General features: G+C 41.5%; 1 protein-coding gene across 1 annotated transcript; it reads right to left on the bottom strand.

The window, feature by feature from the left end:
• Nucleotides 1-687: 687 nt before the first annotated feature.
• On the bottom strand, nucleotides 688-18,574 carry SLAMF6 (SLAM family member 6). The gene is made up of 5 exons (XM_054693916.1): nucleotides 18,509-18,574; nucleotides 5,161-5,478; nucleotides 1,235-1,501; nucleotides 843-913; nucleotides 688-759 (listed from the first exon to the last, which is right to left on the bottom strand). Exons 1-5 carry the CDS (start codon nucleotides 18,555-18,557, stop codon nucleotides 688-690), a joined length of 777 nt encoding a protein of 258 aa, XP_054549891.1. The 5' UTR covers nucleotides 18,558-18,574.
• Between the last annotated feature and the right edge of the window lie 761 nt (nucleotides 18,575-19,335).

The following is a 19,335-nucleotide window of genomic DNA, read 5'->3' as shown; positions in this document are numbered from 1 at the left end:
CAGAGCCTGGGCCTTGTGTCTACATCATAGTTCTTCTCTGACCAGGTCCACCTACTTCCCAGCCTTGGCTGAGTGTGGTGGTAGGGCCAGCATTTTGTCTCTCTCTGGGTCTGTGATGCTCTAGTCCTGTCCCAGTGCTGGGCTTGCTGGGTGAGAATGAACAGGCACCATACTTGCTTATCCATCGGCGGGGTGAGAGGGACCCTAACTCAACCCAAGAAGCTCATGTGCTTGTGAAGGACCCTGTACGTCCCACAGGGACAGACATGTTTGGTCACAGATCATGTCCCCTGGCACTATTTGGTCCATCTGAGCAGTGGCATTCTGACCCCTCCTCTCAAGACCCTGTCCTCTGATCGCCCCTTTTCTCACCCATTTGATTTTCCCCACCCATTAACTGTGGGGAGCTCTGAGTTTGAAAACTCACCAGGATGCTGGGTTTGCTCAAAAGAGAACGAAAGTTCACCTAAAAAATAAAGTCAGGGACACTGAAATTTAAGGTTGTGGAAGGAGAAGCATCTGTACCCCCACGGGTGTCTCTAGAGGATGAGGTGGGAAGGAACCTCAAAGGGAAAGGCAGTCAGGTCCCAAGGTTGGGTTCTGCATGCCAGTGGCACTTCCCTCAGGAGATGAGCAGGTGTGTGGCCACAGCCCAGGGTGTCCCAGTGGATGTGGGAGCCAGGGTTTTCACATCCTCCCTCCCTTTATCTGTCTCCCATAGGATGGGCAAATGGCACCCACTAGCTCTGTTTCTGGAATCTTGGAGAAGACATAAGTAGGAAGAAAGGAAACATGCCTTTTTTCTTCTTAAAAAATAAGAAAAGAAAGAAGACTCCCAGCACCAAAACCACCAGCACAGTCAGGGATATGAGTATGATCCACGTGACCCCGAGGACTGGTTTTCCTAAAAGTCCTGAAAAGAGAAAAAAATTGCACTTGAGACATGAATGAACATTTTTCTCAGAAGCCTCAGCAGAGTCCCTTCTGCCTCTCCCCAGGCAGGCTTTCTGAGAGTGGGCTCTTACAGCAGACATGGGGCACACAGCCTGGGGGAGACCGGGAGGAAGAGATTCTGTACCCCTCAGGTCTTTGCCTTTGGGCACTGAGTAGGGTGTGTCCTCTCCCTATTGTCTCCCACTGGGGCATTGGTTTGGGATCACAGAGTGATGTGGGTGATGGTGTGAACACCCCACAGCAGCTCAGGGCTCCTAGAGAGACTAAGACAAACTGTCACCTTCACAGAGACTCTGGACAGAGACTGAGGAGGAGATGTTGCTGACGGGATTCTCAGCCATGCAGGTGTAGCTGTTCTGCTTGCTGGACTTCCAGGGGTCCCAGTAGACAGTGAGGTTTACTTCTTTTAGATTCATGTTTCCTGTCTCCTGCCACCCAAAGGAGACACTGTCATCTGGATTCTCCACAGAGCAGGTCAGGTAGACCTCACAGTTTCCGTTTTTAGACAGCTGAGTGTGGTTGGTAACATGTAAGTTACTCACTCGCCCTGTGTGTAGAGAAATATTCTGGAATAAGGACAAAAGACTTGACTCAGAATGTTGTCCCTCTCATGTTTCTGTATTACTGACCTTCTGCTACATGTTATGATCTGTAAACTCTGTAAATAACACAGCTACCTGGTTGGAGAGAGCTTTGGGTGACCAGTTGATGAAGGACATTGACATGATACAGAACAGCCAGTAGGGGGAAGAGGGGAGAGAAAGACCTGGGTTCCTATCAACTACTCAGATGATTTGGGTTGGCCACTTTTACTTTTCTGGCTCCAGTTTACCCCTGGGGTCCTTTCTAGCCTATGCACTGCCCAGTGTGTAAAGATACTTGGAGACTACCTGAATGTCCCCCACCCCACCTTAGGGTGAAAGCAGAAGACCAGGTAGAAGGGACCAGTGTCTTCCATCATGGGATTCCCTGGCTGGAGTTGAAGAGGGACGTTAACTTCCTTGGGCAACCATATTTCCACAAACTGGTGGGAATCCTGGTCCTCATTGCTGAGGATACTGGTTCCAATGATGACAAAGACCAAGATGGGGAAGATCAGCAAGACAGAAAGGGAACTGTGGAGAACCAAAGAATTAGGAAATGAAGATGTGAAGGAAAAGAGAGTAAGCAAGCAATTCTGGGGATCAAAGAGTTCAGTGTATTTGAGAAGACATGCATTGCTGGAACTTCTGAAAGCAAAGACCAGAAAATATTGCCTAATATGATATCAGTAACTGTGACTCTAAGGGAACATGGGAGAAGTACAAGAAAGGCCTTCCCTTGGCCTGAAGGTTAACTGTGACCCAGTGGTGGAGGACAGATGGACTCCAATGTCTGATCATAAAAGACAGTAAAGCTTTAAGCTAAGTTAACTGAGTAGGAGTCAGGAAACACATCTTGCCAAAATGAAGTTTTCATGTAATGGCAAGAGTGCTGGATTTGGGGTCAAGCAGACCTAGGTTAGAACCAAGGCTTTGTTATTTACTATCTACATCACCATGGACATGATGGTTTCACCCCTGTAAAACCTGGGCAACAATGCCTGCTTCTCAGGTAATTATGAGACTTAGTGAGACAGTAACACACCAATGGCAAATATTTGGCATGAATGTCATATGTCCGCCATCTATGTCCATGACTGACCTCAAACATCTATCTCGTTACCTTTCTCAACCTGATGATTATATAACTGCTTACTTGACATTTCCATTATGTATCTCAAACTCAATATTTTGAGAATTCTGTTCTTCCCCACTTTAATTGATAACAACTGTATTGTTCCAATTGCTCAAGTCAAAAGTCCTGGATTCAGCCAGGATTCATCTTTTCACTTCACAGCCCCACCTCAGGAAATCTGGTGGCTTTATCTCCAAAATATATTCAGAACACAACCACTTTTCACTCCCTCCATTGCTTTCACCCAAGTCCAAGCCAACCTCATTTCTTGCATGGATCACTGCAATAGCAACCTAATAGGTCATTGGCTTCCACCCTTGTCCCTTAAGTCTTTAAGTCAAATCATATTATTTATCGCAAAATTCTCTGATGGCTGTCATTCGTTCTGGAGTAGAAGTCAAAGTGATGCTCTGAGCACCTCACATGATGTGACCCCTATTTCCTGATGGGTCTCATTTCCTATTACTCTTTTCCCCTTACTCTATTCCTTCATGTTTGTTCTTTTCAACATTCCTTGAGCATGCCACCAGGCACAAAGAAGAGTCTGTCCTAGATGGATCTTCATCCGGACATCTGTGTGACTCACACCCTCACCTCCAACAGGTCTTGGCTCCAGTGTCATCTTCTCAGTGAGAAATATGATGAAATATGAACAGCATCTGTTTAGATTGCCCATGCTTAACAAATATTTTTGACTCAATGAATAAACATACCACGGTTTCAACATGTTTTCTTAACTGAATTCTAGACAGTTACTCCAGTTAATTGATATTATCCCATAAGATCAAATCTTTACCATGCCTATCCTGGTACAAAATAGTCATTGCCCAATGCTTTTATAAGCCTATGTAATTTCTTTGCACTTTTGTAAAGTATGTAGGTATAGCTTATACATCTCTTGGTGTATGTGTGCCTTGAAGGAGAGATTCCCCAAAGACCCTGAGAAAGTGTTGGCATGGAGCCTCAGGAGTGTGGCAGAAAAACATTATCTCAGCAAGTGTGATGGAGCCTGGAATGGAATCTGTCCTCAGGCTATCCACAGGGGTGTGTGTTTGTGTGTGTGTGTGTGCATGTGTGCGTCTAGGACTCCTAGATGAGATGAGTTGGAGTTATTGGGTGGGCCCTAAATCCAAAGATAAGTGTCCTTATAAGAGAAAAGGAGAGAGAAAATTGAGACAGATAGAAGAGGAGAAAAATAGAGAAGAAGAGGAGGCAGTGTGACTTTGGTGGCAGAGACTGGAACAATGCAGCCAAGGAACACCAAAGAATGCTGGCATCAAGCAGAAGTGGAAGAGGTGAGGAACAAATAGTCCTCCAGAGGGGTGAAGCTCAGCCCATGCCTGGATTTCAGGCTTCAGGCCTCCAGATTCAGAACAGGATAACATTTCTGTTGTTTTAAGTCATCAGATTTGTTGTCATTTGCTTTGTTTTAGCAGCCTTGGGAAGCAAATACATAGCCACAGGGTGATTTTGCTCTTTTAGTTGGCTTTCCTGTTCAGAACTTTTCCAGAATCCTCTTTTCCATCACATTCACCCGTACTATGTCCAAGTCTTTCAGGGACATGACTGACTGGGGTAATGTGGAACTGCAAAATATATAAGGAATACTAAAGATTAACATGTAAACCCTGTAACATGACATTTCATTTGATCAGTGGTGACCTGGTGACCTGGATACCATGTCTAAACCCAAAGGACTCCAGTGAAGTTTAGACACTGTGTGCTGGCCAGTAGATAAGAACTATGGACTCCCAAGGGCCTTTGAAGTTGTCTTATTTGATTGTTAACACTGTATCTCCTGCACAATTTCCTACTAGGTGATTATCTTAAGGCCACCCAAAGCATCTCTGTAGGTCACTGGTAGTGAGAAAGATTTTATTTCTAATTGAATGCATAATCCGCCTCATTATAGCTCCCATAATTTGATTTCATGTTGAGGTTATTTACATTCAACATTTGGGGAAAATATTGTTAGAAATAAAGTAATCTTAAGACGTTTCTCTTTCTCAGCACATCCTGGGGAACAATTCCCATGCAGACTACCACTCTGGACACTGACTGCTCCACTATGGGTCAGACTGGCCCTTGGGTACAGTAGTCATGTGGGACTCTCTCTCCCTGTGTGGCTTCTCTGTGGTTGTGACTGATGCTAGCTCAGGGGTGAGGCAGGGCCACCTGATGGGCCTTTCATGAGGATCACATGGCAGATGCATGTCAGGTACATGTAACAGAAATAGACATTTCACTGTTTTCACAAAATGCAAAGCCATATGAAGGGAGTGAGCAGGCAGAGAGACATAAGACTCAAGTTCTGCTCTAGCTGTCACTAACTGACCGTGCAACACCACGAGTTGCTTTCCTGTTGGACCTCAGTCTGACTCAGTGCCATGCACTTTCCTGCTAGGTGATGGTGCACAGTTGCAGTCACATAGAATGAAATATACAATATTTCTTAGTCCACTTATGAGTAAACCCCAAGCTTTGACTCACTGAAGATCTTCAGTGTGTAACAGGAAAACAATGTTTTGTTTGTGTTTATTTGGGCCTTGTACGATCCTGAGTCTGTCATCTTCAATTTGTTGAGCTGTAAGGAGTAGGACTTGGTGACGTTGATCCGATGTTTCATTTCTAGTTTAGTAATGGTTGGTGGTTTTTCTGGCGTTATGAAAATCATAGATGTTCCATCGTGGAGCCAGGTTACGGATTCGATATTCGATTCTGCAGGAAACCCCAAGGGAAGAGTTATGGACTCTCCCAGAACCCCGTTCAACTCCTTTGTGAATAAGTTGCATGGCAAAACCATATTCCCTGTAAACACAGAAGGAAATGGCTGTAACTCCTGCTGCCTTTCTCCCCACGCCCGCATCCTTTGCCCCAACTCTGCCAGTCTATTAGAGCTCTCTGACACTGAAGTCTAGACACATGATCAAGAGAAAAAGGGTAGGCAGTGTTGAAATGGATAATTTCAGACTCCACCCACAATAAAATGTATAAGTCTCTTGGTTAATGGGAAGTAGATTCAGTTGACCCTGGCCTGGTCCACCTTCCACACGGGCTGGTCACTGCTGGCTCATGACCACACTGTCAGGTCCCAGCTCCTGAGTTCTCTGAGCATGAGGTGGAGGGGAATAAGGACACCAACTCCAAAAACCACAAGTCTTTGCTGATGAAGGATAATTAAAGCTCAACATTTACGCATTACTTACTGTGTGTCCAATATTATAGTCTTATGAGATTTAGAGAGCTAATAATAAGATTGGGCACCAAGGATTTAGAAATGTTCACATGAACCAATGAATAACCATAACCTGACCTCAACATTCTTGAGATCTCAATCTCAGGAGAGCATTTGAGTGGGAGGATATGTCTCTCAGGACCTTGACGCTCAGTTCCTGGGAGTGCTCATGCTTCCTCTCTCTCCTGGATTATCATATGAATGCCAGGTACATGGACACTTCATCATCAATTACCTCATCATCACATCTTTCCCACATCTCTTATTTCCCACAGCTATTAGTAAACTGGACCCTTCTTCCCTTTTGGAAACTCATGAATGAATATCATAAGTAAAATCTGTAGCAAAAATATATCCAGACATAACCAGAACACAGAGGTATGATTCCATTTAATTAAGTCCAAAAAAGGAGAAAAGCAAATCTATGCTTTCAGAAGTCAGCAGAGAAGTTACCTGGGAGGAGGAGGGTGGGATATTAAGAACGAGGGAATATAAAGGAGAAATTCTAGGCTGTTGGTGATGTACCATTTCTTGACTTGTGTCTGGGTATGCAGGTTTTTATTCATTTTATGATTAATTCATTGAGCTGGCACTTAGGATTTGTATATAGTTGTCTCTGTGTATTATATTTCAGTTATAAAGGTTAATATGACAAGAAAAAACCAAATAAACCAGAATTATTACCATGGCCTAAAAGAGCTGAAAAAACTTAGTCACTTTTTTCTCTTTGACCTAATTTCCTAGAACTCCTCCTGTTATTCACTTTGCCAAACTCTCTGGCCTGGCTGTTCTCAGAACAGGCCAAGGTACATGTACTTACAGGTCTCTCTGCCCAGGGAATACATGCCACAGGCTCAGTCTTTCACCTCGATAACATCCTTCACAAGAATGTTTCCTTTAGGGAAGCCCTCTGAGATTGCTCTTTCTTCATGACCATGACATGAAAGCAAATATTTCTGTTTGTCTCATTCTTTGTTGTGGACAATTGGGAACATTGATTTGTGCATGTAGGTATCCACAGAATACTTTTTGAGTGAATGGACTCATCTTGGAGGTTTTCTGTCCAGAATTTAAAGACCAATTCTCTTTGTGAGTGAATCAAGGAGCCCCCTGGGAAATTCCTCCTTCATCTAGCATATTCCTAAATGTTCCTTTGTTTTTATGGATAGCAATTACTTATTTATTAAGTTGTTTATTGTTTTATTTGCTCAGTTCTATGCCAATTCTGTGAGTAAAGGCTTAGAAATGACATTCAAAAGCATATTTATTGGATCCCTTTTATCTACCAGTTTCTGGGCTGAAGACTAGGAATACATTGCTGAACGAGATGTTATTGGTCCTCTGGGCTCAGTAGGTGGTGAAAGATCCTGAGGAAAAGTCATGGTGTGCTGTGTTAGATGATGGCTTTTTTTTTTTTTTTAAGATTTTTTATTTATTTATATAAGAGCTGGGGTACAGGCCAGAGGCGCGGGAGGGTGAGAGGATTCACCAGAGACAGAGCAGGGAACAGAACAGGCAGACTGACGAAATACACTGCTGAGGGGAGCAGCGGGCGAGACAGAAGAGGTCTTCTGCACCATGTGGGTTTCTCCCTGGCCAGCCAGGGATCAAACTTGTGCTGCAGAGGCTGCGGACAGCTTCACAGCGCTGCGCTCAACCCGCTGCACCACCGGGGAGGCCCCTAGATGTTGACTAAGACATACCTTGACTCCACATGCCTCCTGCCATGAATGGCACCCTATATTTTAAACATCAAATATTTCATTCTGTCAATATTGTGAGATTGCTTTCCTCTCTTTCCCATCATCTTGAGGGTAAGAATTAGGTTTACTAAGTCTATATTCCTAGCACTTAACACAATTTCTAGTTCAATACATGTTGAATTAATAGAGGCCTATGCTTTATGGGAGCACAGTGAAAAAGAATGGTTGAGAAGAGTTAAAGCTTGTTGGGGGCCACTTCCTAGAGGAGATAACATTGTTTGGAATAAAGACAAGAGATTCTCTATCTTTCAGTTGTTTGTGATTCATCCAAGAATGACACACCTTTTTCTTTTGCAATGTTATTTCTTTTGCCTCAAACACCCTTTCCCACCTTTTCTACCTGGTGAGCTCCTATGTGTCCTTTAAGGATGAGCTCAAATACCTCTTTGCTTTTGTTTGTAGTATTTGTGGGATTTTTGCTTTGGTACATAGGGAAGAGAAAGGAGTTTGTAGTGGAAGAAGGTGGTAAGAGGAGGGGAGAGAAATAGTTCTCTGCAGGTCTAAGAAAAATGGACTTGAATCACTATGCTTAGGCAGGTGGCAGTGAGAATTTACTGAAAACATTAAAAAGTCCCTCTGAGAACATCTGGACACAAGCATGTGTCCAAGTTGATGAGGTGTGTGGCCCAGGAGGCACAAGGAGGCCTTTTGCTCCACTCTGCCTAGAATCTGCACTGATGCTTTGGGAATGCACTGGGCTAGCATCCTTTACATGATGCTGGGGGACTTCATAAGGCTGAGGTCATACATAAGGCTGAGGTCATCCTTTACATGATGCTGGGGGACTTCATAAGGCTGATGCTGGGGGGTGCTGAGGTCCTCTACATCCTTTCTGGTGAGGATAGTGAATCAGCGAACATTTGGGAGTATGTTTATTTACTTGTTTTATCCATTATTCCACCCAGGAGTAATGTCAGTCAACTTTTTGTGTCCCAGAACCTGGCTCAGGGAACTGAGTGTAGGCAAACTATAGAGGATAGAATGTGAAGTGTCTTAAGCAATGTTTTTTTTTTTTTTTTTTTTTTCCCCAGGGGGAAGGTATATTAAGAAATATGGCATTTTTTTTTGTTTCTTTTTTTTTTTTTTAAAGAGTGTAGCAGGGTCTTTTTTTTTTTCTTTAAGATTTATTTATTTATACAAGCACTGGGTACAGTCAGAAGCACGGGAGGGTGAGAGAATTCACCAGAGCCAGAGCGGGGAGCAGAGCAGGCAGAAGGACCGAAGTACACTGCTGAGGGGAGCAGTGGGCGGCAGGAGAGGTCTGCGCGCCATGTGGGACTCTCCTCTGGTGGCCGGGGAGCAGCCAGGGATTGAACCGCACTGCCGAGGCTGCGGGAGGCTTCGCAACCCAGCGCTCAACCGCTGCGCCACCGGGGAGGCCCAGAAATATGGCATATTTTTGAGAAATGGGATGGTATAAAGAAAGCAGTACTTAGATAGGAAAAAGGCAGGAATGAGTTGATTCTGAAAAATAGAGTAAAGTCAGAGAACTAGAATTTTTAACCTAAATCCTGGGTTAGACTGACACAGGCCTGCTTATATGCATTGGGCTGTTTCAGCTCAGCATGAAGCAAGTTAAAAAGGAGGGTAGTGTCTGATTTTGCAAGAAACTTATTTGAAAGGGGATGATAAATAACATCTAAAGAAAGAAGTAGGTTAAAGGATGTTACTCTTTAGGATTACAGAGTCATGAGTACATTTGGAGTAAAGTCAAGCAAAATGAAAGGGAATATTTAAAATAGAGTATTATTTCCGAGGAAGTAGGCAAGGTAGATGGCTTGGGGCACAAATGGAATAGTCTTGGATAGAGGTAGGTTCTTCTTCCTCAAAATGTGAAGAACAATGATACAGATTTGAATATAAAAGTGGGAGAATTTTGAGACATTTCACTTAGGTTGGTCTTAAAGTTGTTCAAAGACAAGTAGCTTTGGTAAAGATAGACATATGAGACACACAAAAACAACCATGGGAACTTATAAGAACACTGATAAGTGATCAATAAATGGGCATGTTAGGGGGAAGTGATGTCCTGAGTTAATCCCATACAGGATTAACTTTGTGGACTCCACCCCCACTCCAGACTAAAGCCATCAAGACTCTGGGAAAGACAAATCCCATCACCACCAAGGGAGGATGGCTGGGACCTGAGGGTGGAGTTGGGCAGCCAGGTTGGATATAAAAAACCAAACACGTGGGCCTTGGGCTCTCTCTGGCTCGCGATCTCTCGCCTCCTGGCTTCAACGCTCCTGGCTGGCGGCCAGCTCTCAGAGCGCCATTTTGGGATTCCTAATCGGCGGATCGGGCAGGACTCATTTAAAACTTTGTCTCCCACTTTTCTCCCAGAGCTGTACATTTCCTCATTTCCCCTTCCCTTTGTAAATAAACCTTTTATTAACCTTTCACGTGTGCCTGCAGTAGAGCATTGATAAGTCCTTTTAAGCGCATGGGTGAGGACTCACAGTCAGGCACCCCGTTTTGTATCGGGGTTGCTCTACAACAGTTTGGCGCCCAGCGTGGTTTCCAAGTTACACCCGCGGTTGACCAGCCCAAAGTAACATTCCTTGCGTTGGTCACCATAAGCGCACTAGTTCTGCAGGACTAGCAGTATAATATTTGTCTCTAGTCCTGAAAAGTCTGTTTTTTCCCTGTGCGTACAGCCCTTGTGGGTGCGTTTTGACTCAAATATGGCCTCAACCATGAGCCTATACAGTTTCATCCCTAGCCTGAGTTCTTTCAGTTTCCTTCCGGCCTTGAATTTGAGTAGTCTTCTTCCATTAAATATCACCACCAGTTTCATTAATATAAATAATTTGATGAAGCCTGGTGTATGGCACGTGATTTTACTATTGTATACATACATGGGTGGTTTACAAGCCATCCCTTTACAGACTGTGCTTCTGGGTGGTTTTTTGGTAATATGTGTAAGCGCAATTTGCTACATTCTTGTTTCTGTGAGAGGTAGAAGTTCTACTTCACATACTGAGAATGTGCAACAACACATTCAGGCTCTTAACATAGCCATGCAACAACAAATTCAGGCTTTTAACGTGGCCATACAACAACAAAATCAGGCTTTTGATTTTTTTTTTAATAGAGGCATTTTATTTATTTATTTATTTGTTTGTTTGTTTTGTTTATACATGCACTGGGTACAGTCAGAAGCGCAGGAGGGTGAAAGAATTCACCAGAGCCAGAGTGGGGAGCAGAGCAGGCAGAAGGACTGAAGTACACTGCTGAGGGGAGCAGCGGGCGGCAGGAGAGGTCTGCGCGCCATGTGGGACCCTCCTCTGGTGGCCAGGGAGCAGCCGGGGATCGAACCGGCGCCACAGAGGCCGCGGGCAGCTTCGCAACCCAGCGCTCAACCGCTGCGCCACCAGGGAGGCCCGGCTTTTGATTTAACGATTAAGAGTATAAGGGATGAAAATCGTAACGTTTTTGAGTCAGCTTATCAAAGCATGCTGTATCAAGTGCAACAACAAAATCGGACTTTTGAGTCAGCTTTTAAAGGAAACAGTGAGGAGGACTTGGTCCTGGTTGATTGACAGATATTTTTTGTAAAGTCAGTAGGGTTTTGTGACTTTCTCTAAATACACTCAGCCCATGTAGCCAAGAGCAGAGGAAGAAGGTGCTGGGGATAATCAATATCTCAAAGAGCATTGTGTGGCAGCTGTGGCACAAAAAGAGTGAGGGATTTCAGGGGAATAATGACTACTTTGATGAAATTGTTGACCAAAAGTCTAAGGTGTGTGACATCAGTCAAAAAGACACAATAGGGGCCTCCCTGGTGCTGCAGAGGGTTGAGTGCAGAGCTGCGTAGCTGTCTGCAGCCTCTACAGTGAGGGTACAATTCCCAGCCGGCCAAAGAGATACCCACATGGCACGGCAGACCTCTGCTGTCTAGCCCGCTGCTCCCCTCTGCAGTGTTTTCGGTCCGCCTGACTGTTCTGCTCCCCACTCTGTCTCTGATGAATCTTTCACCTCCCAACCCCCTCTGCGCCTCTGGCCTGTACCCCAGTTCTTGTATAAATAAATAAATCTTAAAAAAAAAAGACATAGTAGTAGCTGTAATGACCTATCCCTCAATAGAAACACCAATAAATAAATAAATGATAGTATAAATAATAACAAACACTTCCCGAATCAACTTTGACAAAATATATAAAGTAATCAAAGGTTGAAAGCAACCAAAGCAATCAAGAAAGAAGCAACTTAAAATTGAGAGGAGAGTTTTGCAGCATTTTATTTGCTTTCCCCTTCCCTGGCTTGGTTGCACACTGCTAAGACCATAGTCCTTGATTCCAGAAGGCTGCCATTATTCTGAAAGAATTATATTTGTCTGTTTTGACCTGTCTGGGTACCGTCTGAAGAACTGATGGAAGGCACCTGCCTTGTTTTAACTAAGTCAGCACTCTCAAGTGGAAAAGTAGCTTTGCAGAGGGTATTCTTCATAAACATTGAGAGGCAAATGTGTTACCCATTGCCACTTAGCACAATAGACTACAGTCAAGGTAAACATTAGAGAAGCTGAAAATCTGAAACAGTAGGTTGAAAAGAGATTCTTTGGAGAATTAAGGTATTGAAAAGTGTCTCCATATACCAGGAAAATTAGAACACCACATGCATACCCAGGAGTCACGTTTATAAAAGCCTTGAGGAGACCCTATGATTTCATCTATACATAAAACCATAGTTATAAGACTTTGTTAATGGGCACACATGTATAAAGATGTAATTTTTGATAACAATGTAAAGGGAATGGAACTGTATAGTAGTAGAATATTGGCATACTATTGAAGTTAAGACAATCTTAATCCAAAGTTGATTGCTATAAATTGAAGAGGTTAATAGTAATCACCAGTATAACAAATGAGAACATACAAAGAAATATACAGAAAAGGAAATGAGAAAAGGACCAAAACTTAAAAATATCAATTACATACAAAAGAAAGGAGTAATGATGGAATTGAAGAAAAAAAGATATAGAACATAGAAAACAAATAGAAAAATACAGGAAATAAGACCTTCCATATTGGTAATTAAACGTAAATTGATCTAGTTATCAATTAAAACACAGAGATTAACATAATGGATATGATTTAACTCTGTTGTCTTCAGAGACTCCTTTAGATTGAAAAGCACAAATGGTTTAGAAATGAAAGGATAGAAAAAACATTCATGCAAATACTTAGTGAAGGAGAGTTGGGGTGACTATATACTAATAACAGCTAAATAGACTAAGTAAAAAACTTTTACATGAGGCAAAGCCAATCACACAATGCTCACTTACATTTTGGTCAACAGTGGATCACATATACCATGGTGGGTCCTACATACAGCCTTGGTGTGTAGTAGACTACACCATGTAGCTTTGTATAATTACTCAGTGATGATTACACAACACAGAAATTGCCTAACTTGCATTTCTTAGAACATATACAATATCGTTGAGACACACGATTATTCAAAGTTAAAATATGATAATCCAGCTAGAAGATGTAATCCTTATAAACATGTATGCACTAAAAAACTGTCCCAAAATACATGAAGCAAACATTAGCTAAATTGAAGGGAAAATAGGCAATTCTACAAGAATAATTGAAGACTTCATTAAGTCACATATAATCAGAAGATAAATAAAGAAAGATAAATAAGGAAATAGGGGGCTTCAGCAACACTATAAACCAACCAGGTTAATAGACATACACAGAACACTCCACCCAAATTCAGTAGAATGCACACACTTTTTTTTTAAATGCACATGGATCATTCTTTAGAATATGTCACAAAACAAATCTTAGCAATTTTTAAAAGTTTAAAATCATACAAAGTATCTTCTTCAACCACAGTGGAATGATACTAAAAATAAAGAACAACAAAAAAATTGAAAAATTCACAAGGAAATGGAAAGTAGAGAGCACACTGCTGAACAATTACCAAATCAATGAAGAAATTGCAAGGAAAATTGGAAAAGACTTTAAGACAAGTGAGAAGGACAACATAACACACCAAAATTTGTAGGATGGAACAAAAGCAATGCTGAGAGGGAAATTTATAGCTATAAATGCTTGTGTTAGGGGGAAAAGGATGTCCCAAAGCAAATTCCATATAGGCTTTGTGGACTCCACCCCCACCCCAGGTCAAAGCCAAAGACACTGGGAACTCCAAATCCCATCACCACAAAAGGGAAGGTGGCTGGGACCTGAGGGTGGGGTTAAGCAGCCAGGTGGATACAAAAGGCAGACACGTGGGCTTTGGGGGGCCCCCATTTTGGCTCTCCACCAGCTGGCAGTGTCCGGCCAGCTCTGAGAGTGACTTTGGGTTTCCAGGTCGTGGGATTGGGTAGGACGCATTAAAGACTTTATTTCCCTATTTTCTCCCTGAGTTGTACATTTTCCTTATTTCTTTTTCTCTTGTAAATAAACCTTTTATTAACCCTTTTGTGTGTGTCTGTAGTAGAGTATTCATAAGTCCCTTTAAAGCGCGCGGGTGAGGACCCACAGCCAGGAACCCGTTTAATATCGGGGTTGCTCTATAACACTTGCATTAAAAAAAAAGAAAAACCTCATCATAATCTAACTAAATACTGTAAGAAACTAGCAAAGAAGAGCAGAATAATCCAAGACCCAGAAGGAAGGAAATATTAAAGATTAAAGCAGAAATAACCAAACAATATGGAAAGTCAACCAAAAGTTGGTTCTTTGAAAAGATCAACGAAATTGACACACATTTAGCTAGATTAATTAAGAAAATAGAAGACTCAAATTACTAAAATTAGAAATTAAAGTAGGGACATTACTACAGATCTCAAAGAAATAAAAAAGGATACTGAGACCACTTTGAACAACGGTATGTAATTAAGCTTGGATAAATGGTTCTTTTTGTAAAGCAAATGTCTGATTTAAGCCTTGATTACTGAGCCACTTTAAAGAGGCGTCCACCTCTAGGAAGTCTGTCTCAAATGAACACATTGTGTCACAGAGCTAGAAAAAGAGAAGTAAGGGGACAAGGTCTGGCTCACCCACCCCACCCCCACCACCTTGCCCCTGGCTCCTTTGTTTCACAGATCCTTGTTGACTTAGATAAAGAGCTAAAACCTCAGCATTGTTTGGCAAGACTACGCATTTTGGTTCTGCCAACATTTCCATTCTCTATTCTCACCTGTGCAACAAAATACCTCTATCTGCTTCTTGCAAACATACTCAAAGAATCAGTGCCTATTTCTCTTTCTCTCTAACCTCACTGTGACCAAAGCCTGATGACATCTAGAACCTTGCTTTATATATATATATATATATAGTTTGCTTATATATATATATATATATATATATATATATATATATATAAATAAGTTTCTTTGGAGAATTAAGGCATTGAAAAGTGTCTCCATATGCCAGGAAAATTAGAATGCCACATGCATGCCCAGGATGCATGTTTATAAAATCCTTGTTTTGATCCCTCTCCCTCCCCCTCCCTGGCAGAATGTCTCTGATTTATAGTTGCCTGTTAATATTGCTTTTTATTTATTATTTTTTTTTTCTTGGTTCCTTATTTGGCAGAATCTTGTTTCTAAAAGTCAGGTCTGTGAGTAGGCTTAGTCATCCAGGAGCTTGTTGGAAATGCAGAATTTTAGTCTCTATTCCAGAGTTTGCATTTTAATATAATTTCCTACTAATTTTCCCATTAACAAATTTGACAAATTGTTAAAATGGGAAAACACAAGTTTCATTTTCTCCCAGGGCATCATTTCAGTGACACCTGTTGGAATTATTTTTCTACATGGTTTATCTTTTCAGCTAAATTTTCTGAAAGAAGCAAGGTGGTGTGTGACTCACTTGAATGAATGTACAATGCATCACGTTCTTTCATGCTATTTTTGGTATAGGTTTTATTTGTTTGCCTCTCTTGCCACAGTGGTTTTCCTTCCTTTCCACACAGACTGCTCGCTGCATGAGGTCTCCCAGCCTCAAATGCTTCTTCATCAGAGTCCTCCCTCCTTGACTCCTCACATCCTTTAACATTGAGCAAGATGCTACTTTTTGAGGAAATCTTTTCCTCCTACACAATTCAAAGCAGATCTCCTTATTTCTTTCTCCAGTGGCACCTGCCTATTTCTTTTTAGCATCACTGAAAGGGAACCACTAAGAAAAAGATATCTTTCCCTGTTAAAGATTCATAGACCTGGAAATGAAAAGTAAATAATAATTTGCTTCTTTAATAAGCATATCTAAACAAGGTCTGGCAGCCTGCTAGGCTGATTGATCTCCCAGGCCATCCTGGCAGATCTGTATCCTTCCCCTTTCTCTGTGTCAAGAATTTGTATGCTAACTAACCAACTTTATCAGTGTGAAGTAGTTATGTATGAAGGAAACTCTTGTCTCTAAAACAGTGCTCAGACTTTATGGGACTACCGAGGTCTGAGACCTCATGCATGAGTAATAAAGCTTTCCTGGCCTCACCATTCCTAAAGTACCGCTTGTTCTTCCCCTGTCTGGGTAAAAGGCTAGAATTTATTTCTGCAACATCACCTTTCGTGATATGCAGTCTTATGTTACTAGGCTTTCCAGTCAACGATGGAAAGCACATATGTAGGTACATATGTGTACTAGCTTTGAGTAATAACATCCATGACAGTCACATAATGATGAGATTGCCTACTGACACACTTCTTAAAATGTACCTGTCGTCAGACACATGCCTGTCCACACACATATACATATACATACACACACAATACACATATACATATATATATGAATATGTAAGAGTGTACAAACTAACAAAATAGGGAAGTGGTTATGAGCCCAGATCCTAGAGTGCCCTGATTTCTAACACTGGTGATCACTGGTCTCCTCCCAGGCCTCAGAATCCCAGGGAACACATTTGTGTATGCTTCTTTTTCTCCACCATCCATGGTGCCACTGTTCCCCAACTGTGACACTGAGCAAGTTATTAAGGGTCTAAGTTTTGTTTCTTCTTCCTTGAAGTGGGACAGGAATAGTGTACTTTCATAGGGTTATTATGAGACATATCTATGGAAATGGGGAGACTCAAGGGAATTTTATCATGAGGACATTCTGAATATTTAATTCCAGAGATGGGTTCAGAGATGTGGGTCTCTGTTCCCCAGTTAGGGGAAGATCTCTGAATGTATAAATGAATTCTTTCTCTTTTTGCATCCGATATGTGTTCCTAAGCTTCTATTCTTTTTCACTTTTCTCTTTATCTTCAATTATTATTTTGTTGACTGCCAAGCCTCCAGCCTTGGGCATTCTTTTAGTCCTAAATTTCCAGCTGCTTTCAGGGAATGTCCTCACACATATCACATTGATGTCTTAAAACTATTATGTCTAAAATTAAATCACCTTTATTTCCATTTCTGCTCCCTTCTTCCCCAACTTTGCCACTTTTTTTTGGCTATTCTGTCTGAAATTTCACTGTCACCCCACACACTTCATATCCCTTTCCCTTCTTGAATTATTTCCTCTTGCCATTAATCACTACCCAATGTACATTTCACTTATGCTTATGGTTCATTCCCCCTCCTGAAGTGCTCACTCTACAAGGCAAGCTTTTTTTCCTGCTTTGTTCGTGATGTATTGTTAGAAACTAGAACAGTGTCAGGCACCTAATAGGTGCCCAATGAATATTTATTGAATGACTTGCTGAATTCTCCTTTCTTCTCATTCCCACTGGCAGCCAATCTAGTTTATTTTACATCTATGATGATTCCTGCTTCTCTCCTTTCTCATGTGCTGCTGCCACTTTTGTTCAATTGTCACTGTTTCTCAAAACTATTGCAAGAGCTTGCCATCTGCTGGCTAATGAAATTATTTTTTTTATTTTTAAATTTTTTTATTTATATATTTTTTACATCATTGTTCATTTTTAAACAATGTTTGCTTTCTCCCCACCCCCATCACCCCCACCCTGGGCTAATGAAATTTGAGCAAGTTATTTAAATTCATTTAACAACTCACTTAGAAATCAGGATAATAATAGTATAAATGCATAGAACTTGTGGATCTAACCCATGAAACTTGTTTATATAATACATAGACATAACTTGGCCCAGTGTCTGGGATAAAATAACCACTCAATGAATATTAACTATTTTTAGCTGCTCAGCCAGGACTGACTCTGGACTAGCTTCCCTATCTCATGTCCTGCCTCACCTGCCCCAAATCCTATACTTTGGCCCCAATGGATCGCTTGTAATTTTCCAAATAAGACATGAACTTTCAAATTTTCCACATAATGCACATCAGACAGGACAAGCTCACATTTTTCTCTCTAGCATTCAAAGCACAGTGGACAAAGTAGATCTGATTTACATCAGAGGAAGTGGCAGGTGGAGAACTTATTTCAGTCAGCAAAAGCTAAGAAATCTATATCTAGTGCTTTGTTTGGAAGCGTCAGTTTTGACTAAACTGTACTATAAATTTTTAAATTAGGATAACGAAACTCAGGAAGAAACAACAACCTACCTGCAGTTATACAGCAAGAGAGGAACTAATTTGAAGGAAGACTTATTTTCCTAAACTTTGTACTCCTCATACCACAACAGCCTGGGCATAAACCCCAGATAGTGTCATTTCCCAGGCCCCAGCATATAATTCCCTTAACTGAGGACACACTTGAAGTTGCTGACTTGGAACCATGCCAAGGTAAACCATCTTCAACGTTAAGTAAAGGAGGCATCTTCTCAGGCACCACCATGAACCCCACACAGCACCTTGGCAGAGAGACAGATAGATACCTATATAAAATGTTTTAGGTTAAGGCAAGCTGCACAAAAATCAGAGAATCACTCGGTGACTACATGAGTCACTTTGACATTTACCTGGACCAAGGCAGAAGATCAGTGTGAAAAACTGGAACAGCCAGTTCATGCTCCCAGCAGCGGAGATGTGCTCGTCACTCCACTGCCTTGTCATCTATCACATAACTGAAAGCAATTCTTTCTGAGACTTCCTCTTCCTCTCAGAGGTCTAACAAAGATCATCTTCCACACCAGCAGCACCAACTTTTAAAAATTATTAGTTTATTGACTTTTTTTTTTCTGAGCAAGGTACAAAAATCTTAAGTATATAACGTGAATTGGAATTTTTGCTATCTATATACATTTTCATTTAGTGGGAATTTTAAAACTTGTGGTAAAAAACCTAAATTACATATTGTGGTTACATGCCCTAAAATTTATGTTTTTGCTGTGCAAGTGGAATTTAATTATATTAATTATATATTTAGTGGAATTAATTATATTCACAAAGTTGTACAAACACCAATATTATCTATTTCTAAAAAAGTTTTCAGCCCCTGTGATAATGTGATTTATAAAAAAATATTGGAGAGTGATGTTACCAGGATGGAGACAGAGGTTGAGTTATTCCTGAACAACTATTCAGGAACAGGATACCACTGAGAGAATCATCCTAGAACATGGGAGTGAGGCTGAAGCATCCACCTGCATTACAGAGACCAACATAGTCCACATGAGAATGGTAAGAGGAACAGCTATGTGATGACCATATTGTGCCTCCCCTAGATGGCTCAGCACCTCATGGAGAAGTCTCCCTGTGCCTAAAGTTCTTTTAATAGGAAAAGAGAGTCTGCGGGCCTCCCTGGTGGCGCAGGCGGTTGAGCGCAGGGCTGTGAAGCTGTCCGTAG

This window comes from Talpa occidentalis, unplaced genomic scaffold (assembly GCF_014898055.3).
Source record: "Talpa occidentalis isolate TD23 unplaced genomic scaffold, MPIMG_talOcc4v2.1 talOcc4.12, whole genome shotgun sequence".
NCBI lineage: Eukaryota > Metazoa > Chordata > Mammalia > Eulipotyphla > Talpidae > Talpa > Talpa occidentalis.
This window is presented reverse-complemented; position numbering and strand designations above follow the sequence as displayed.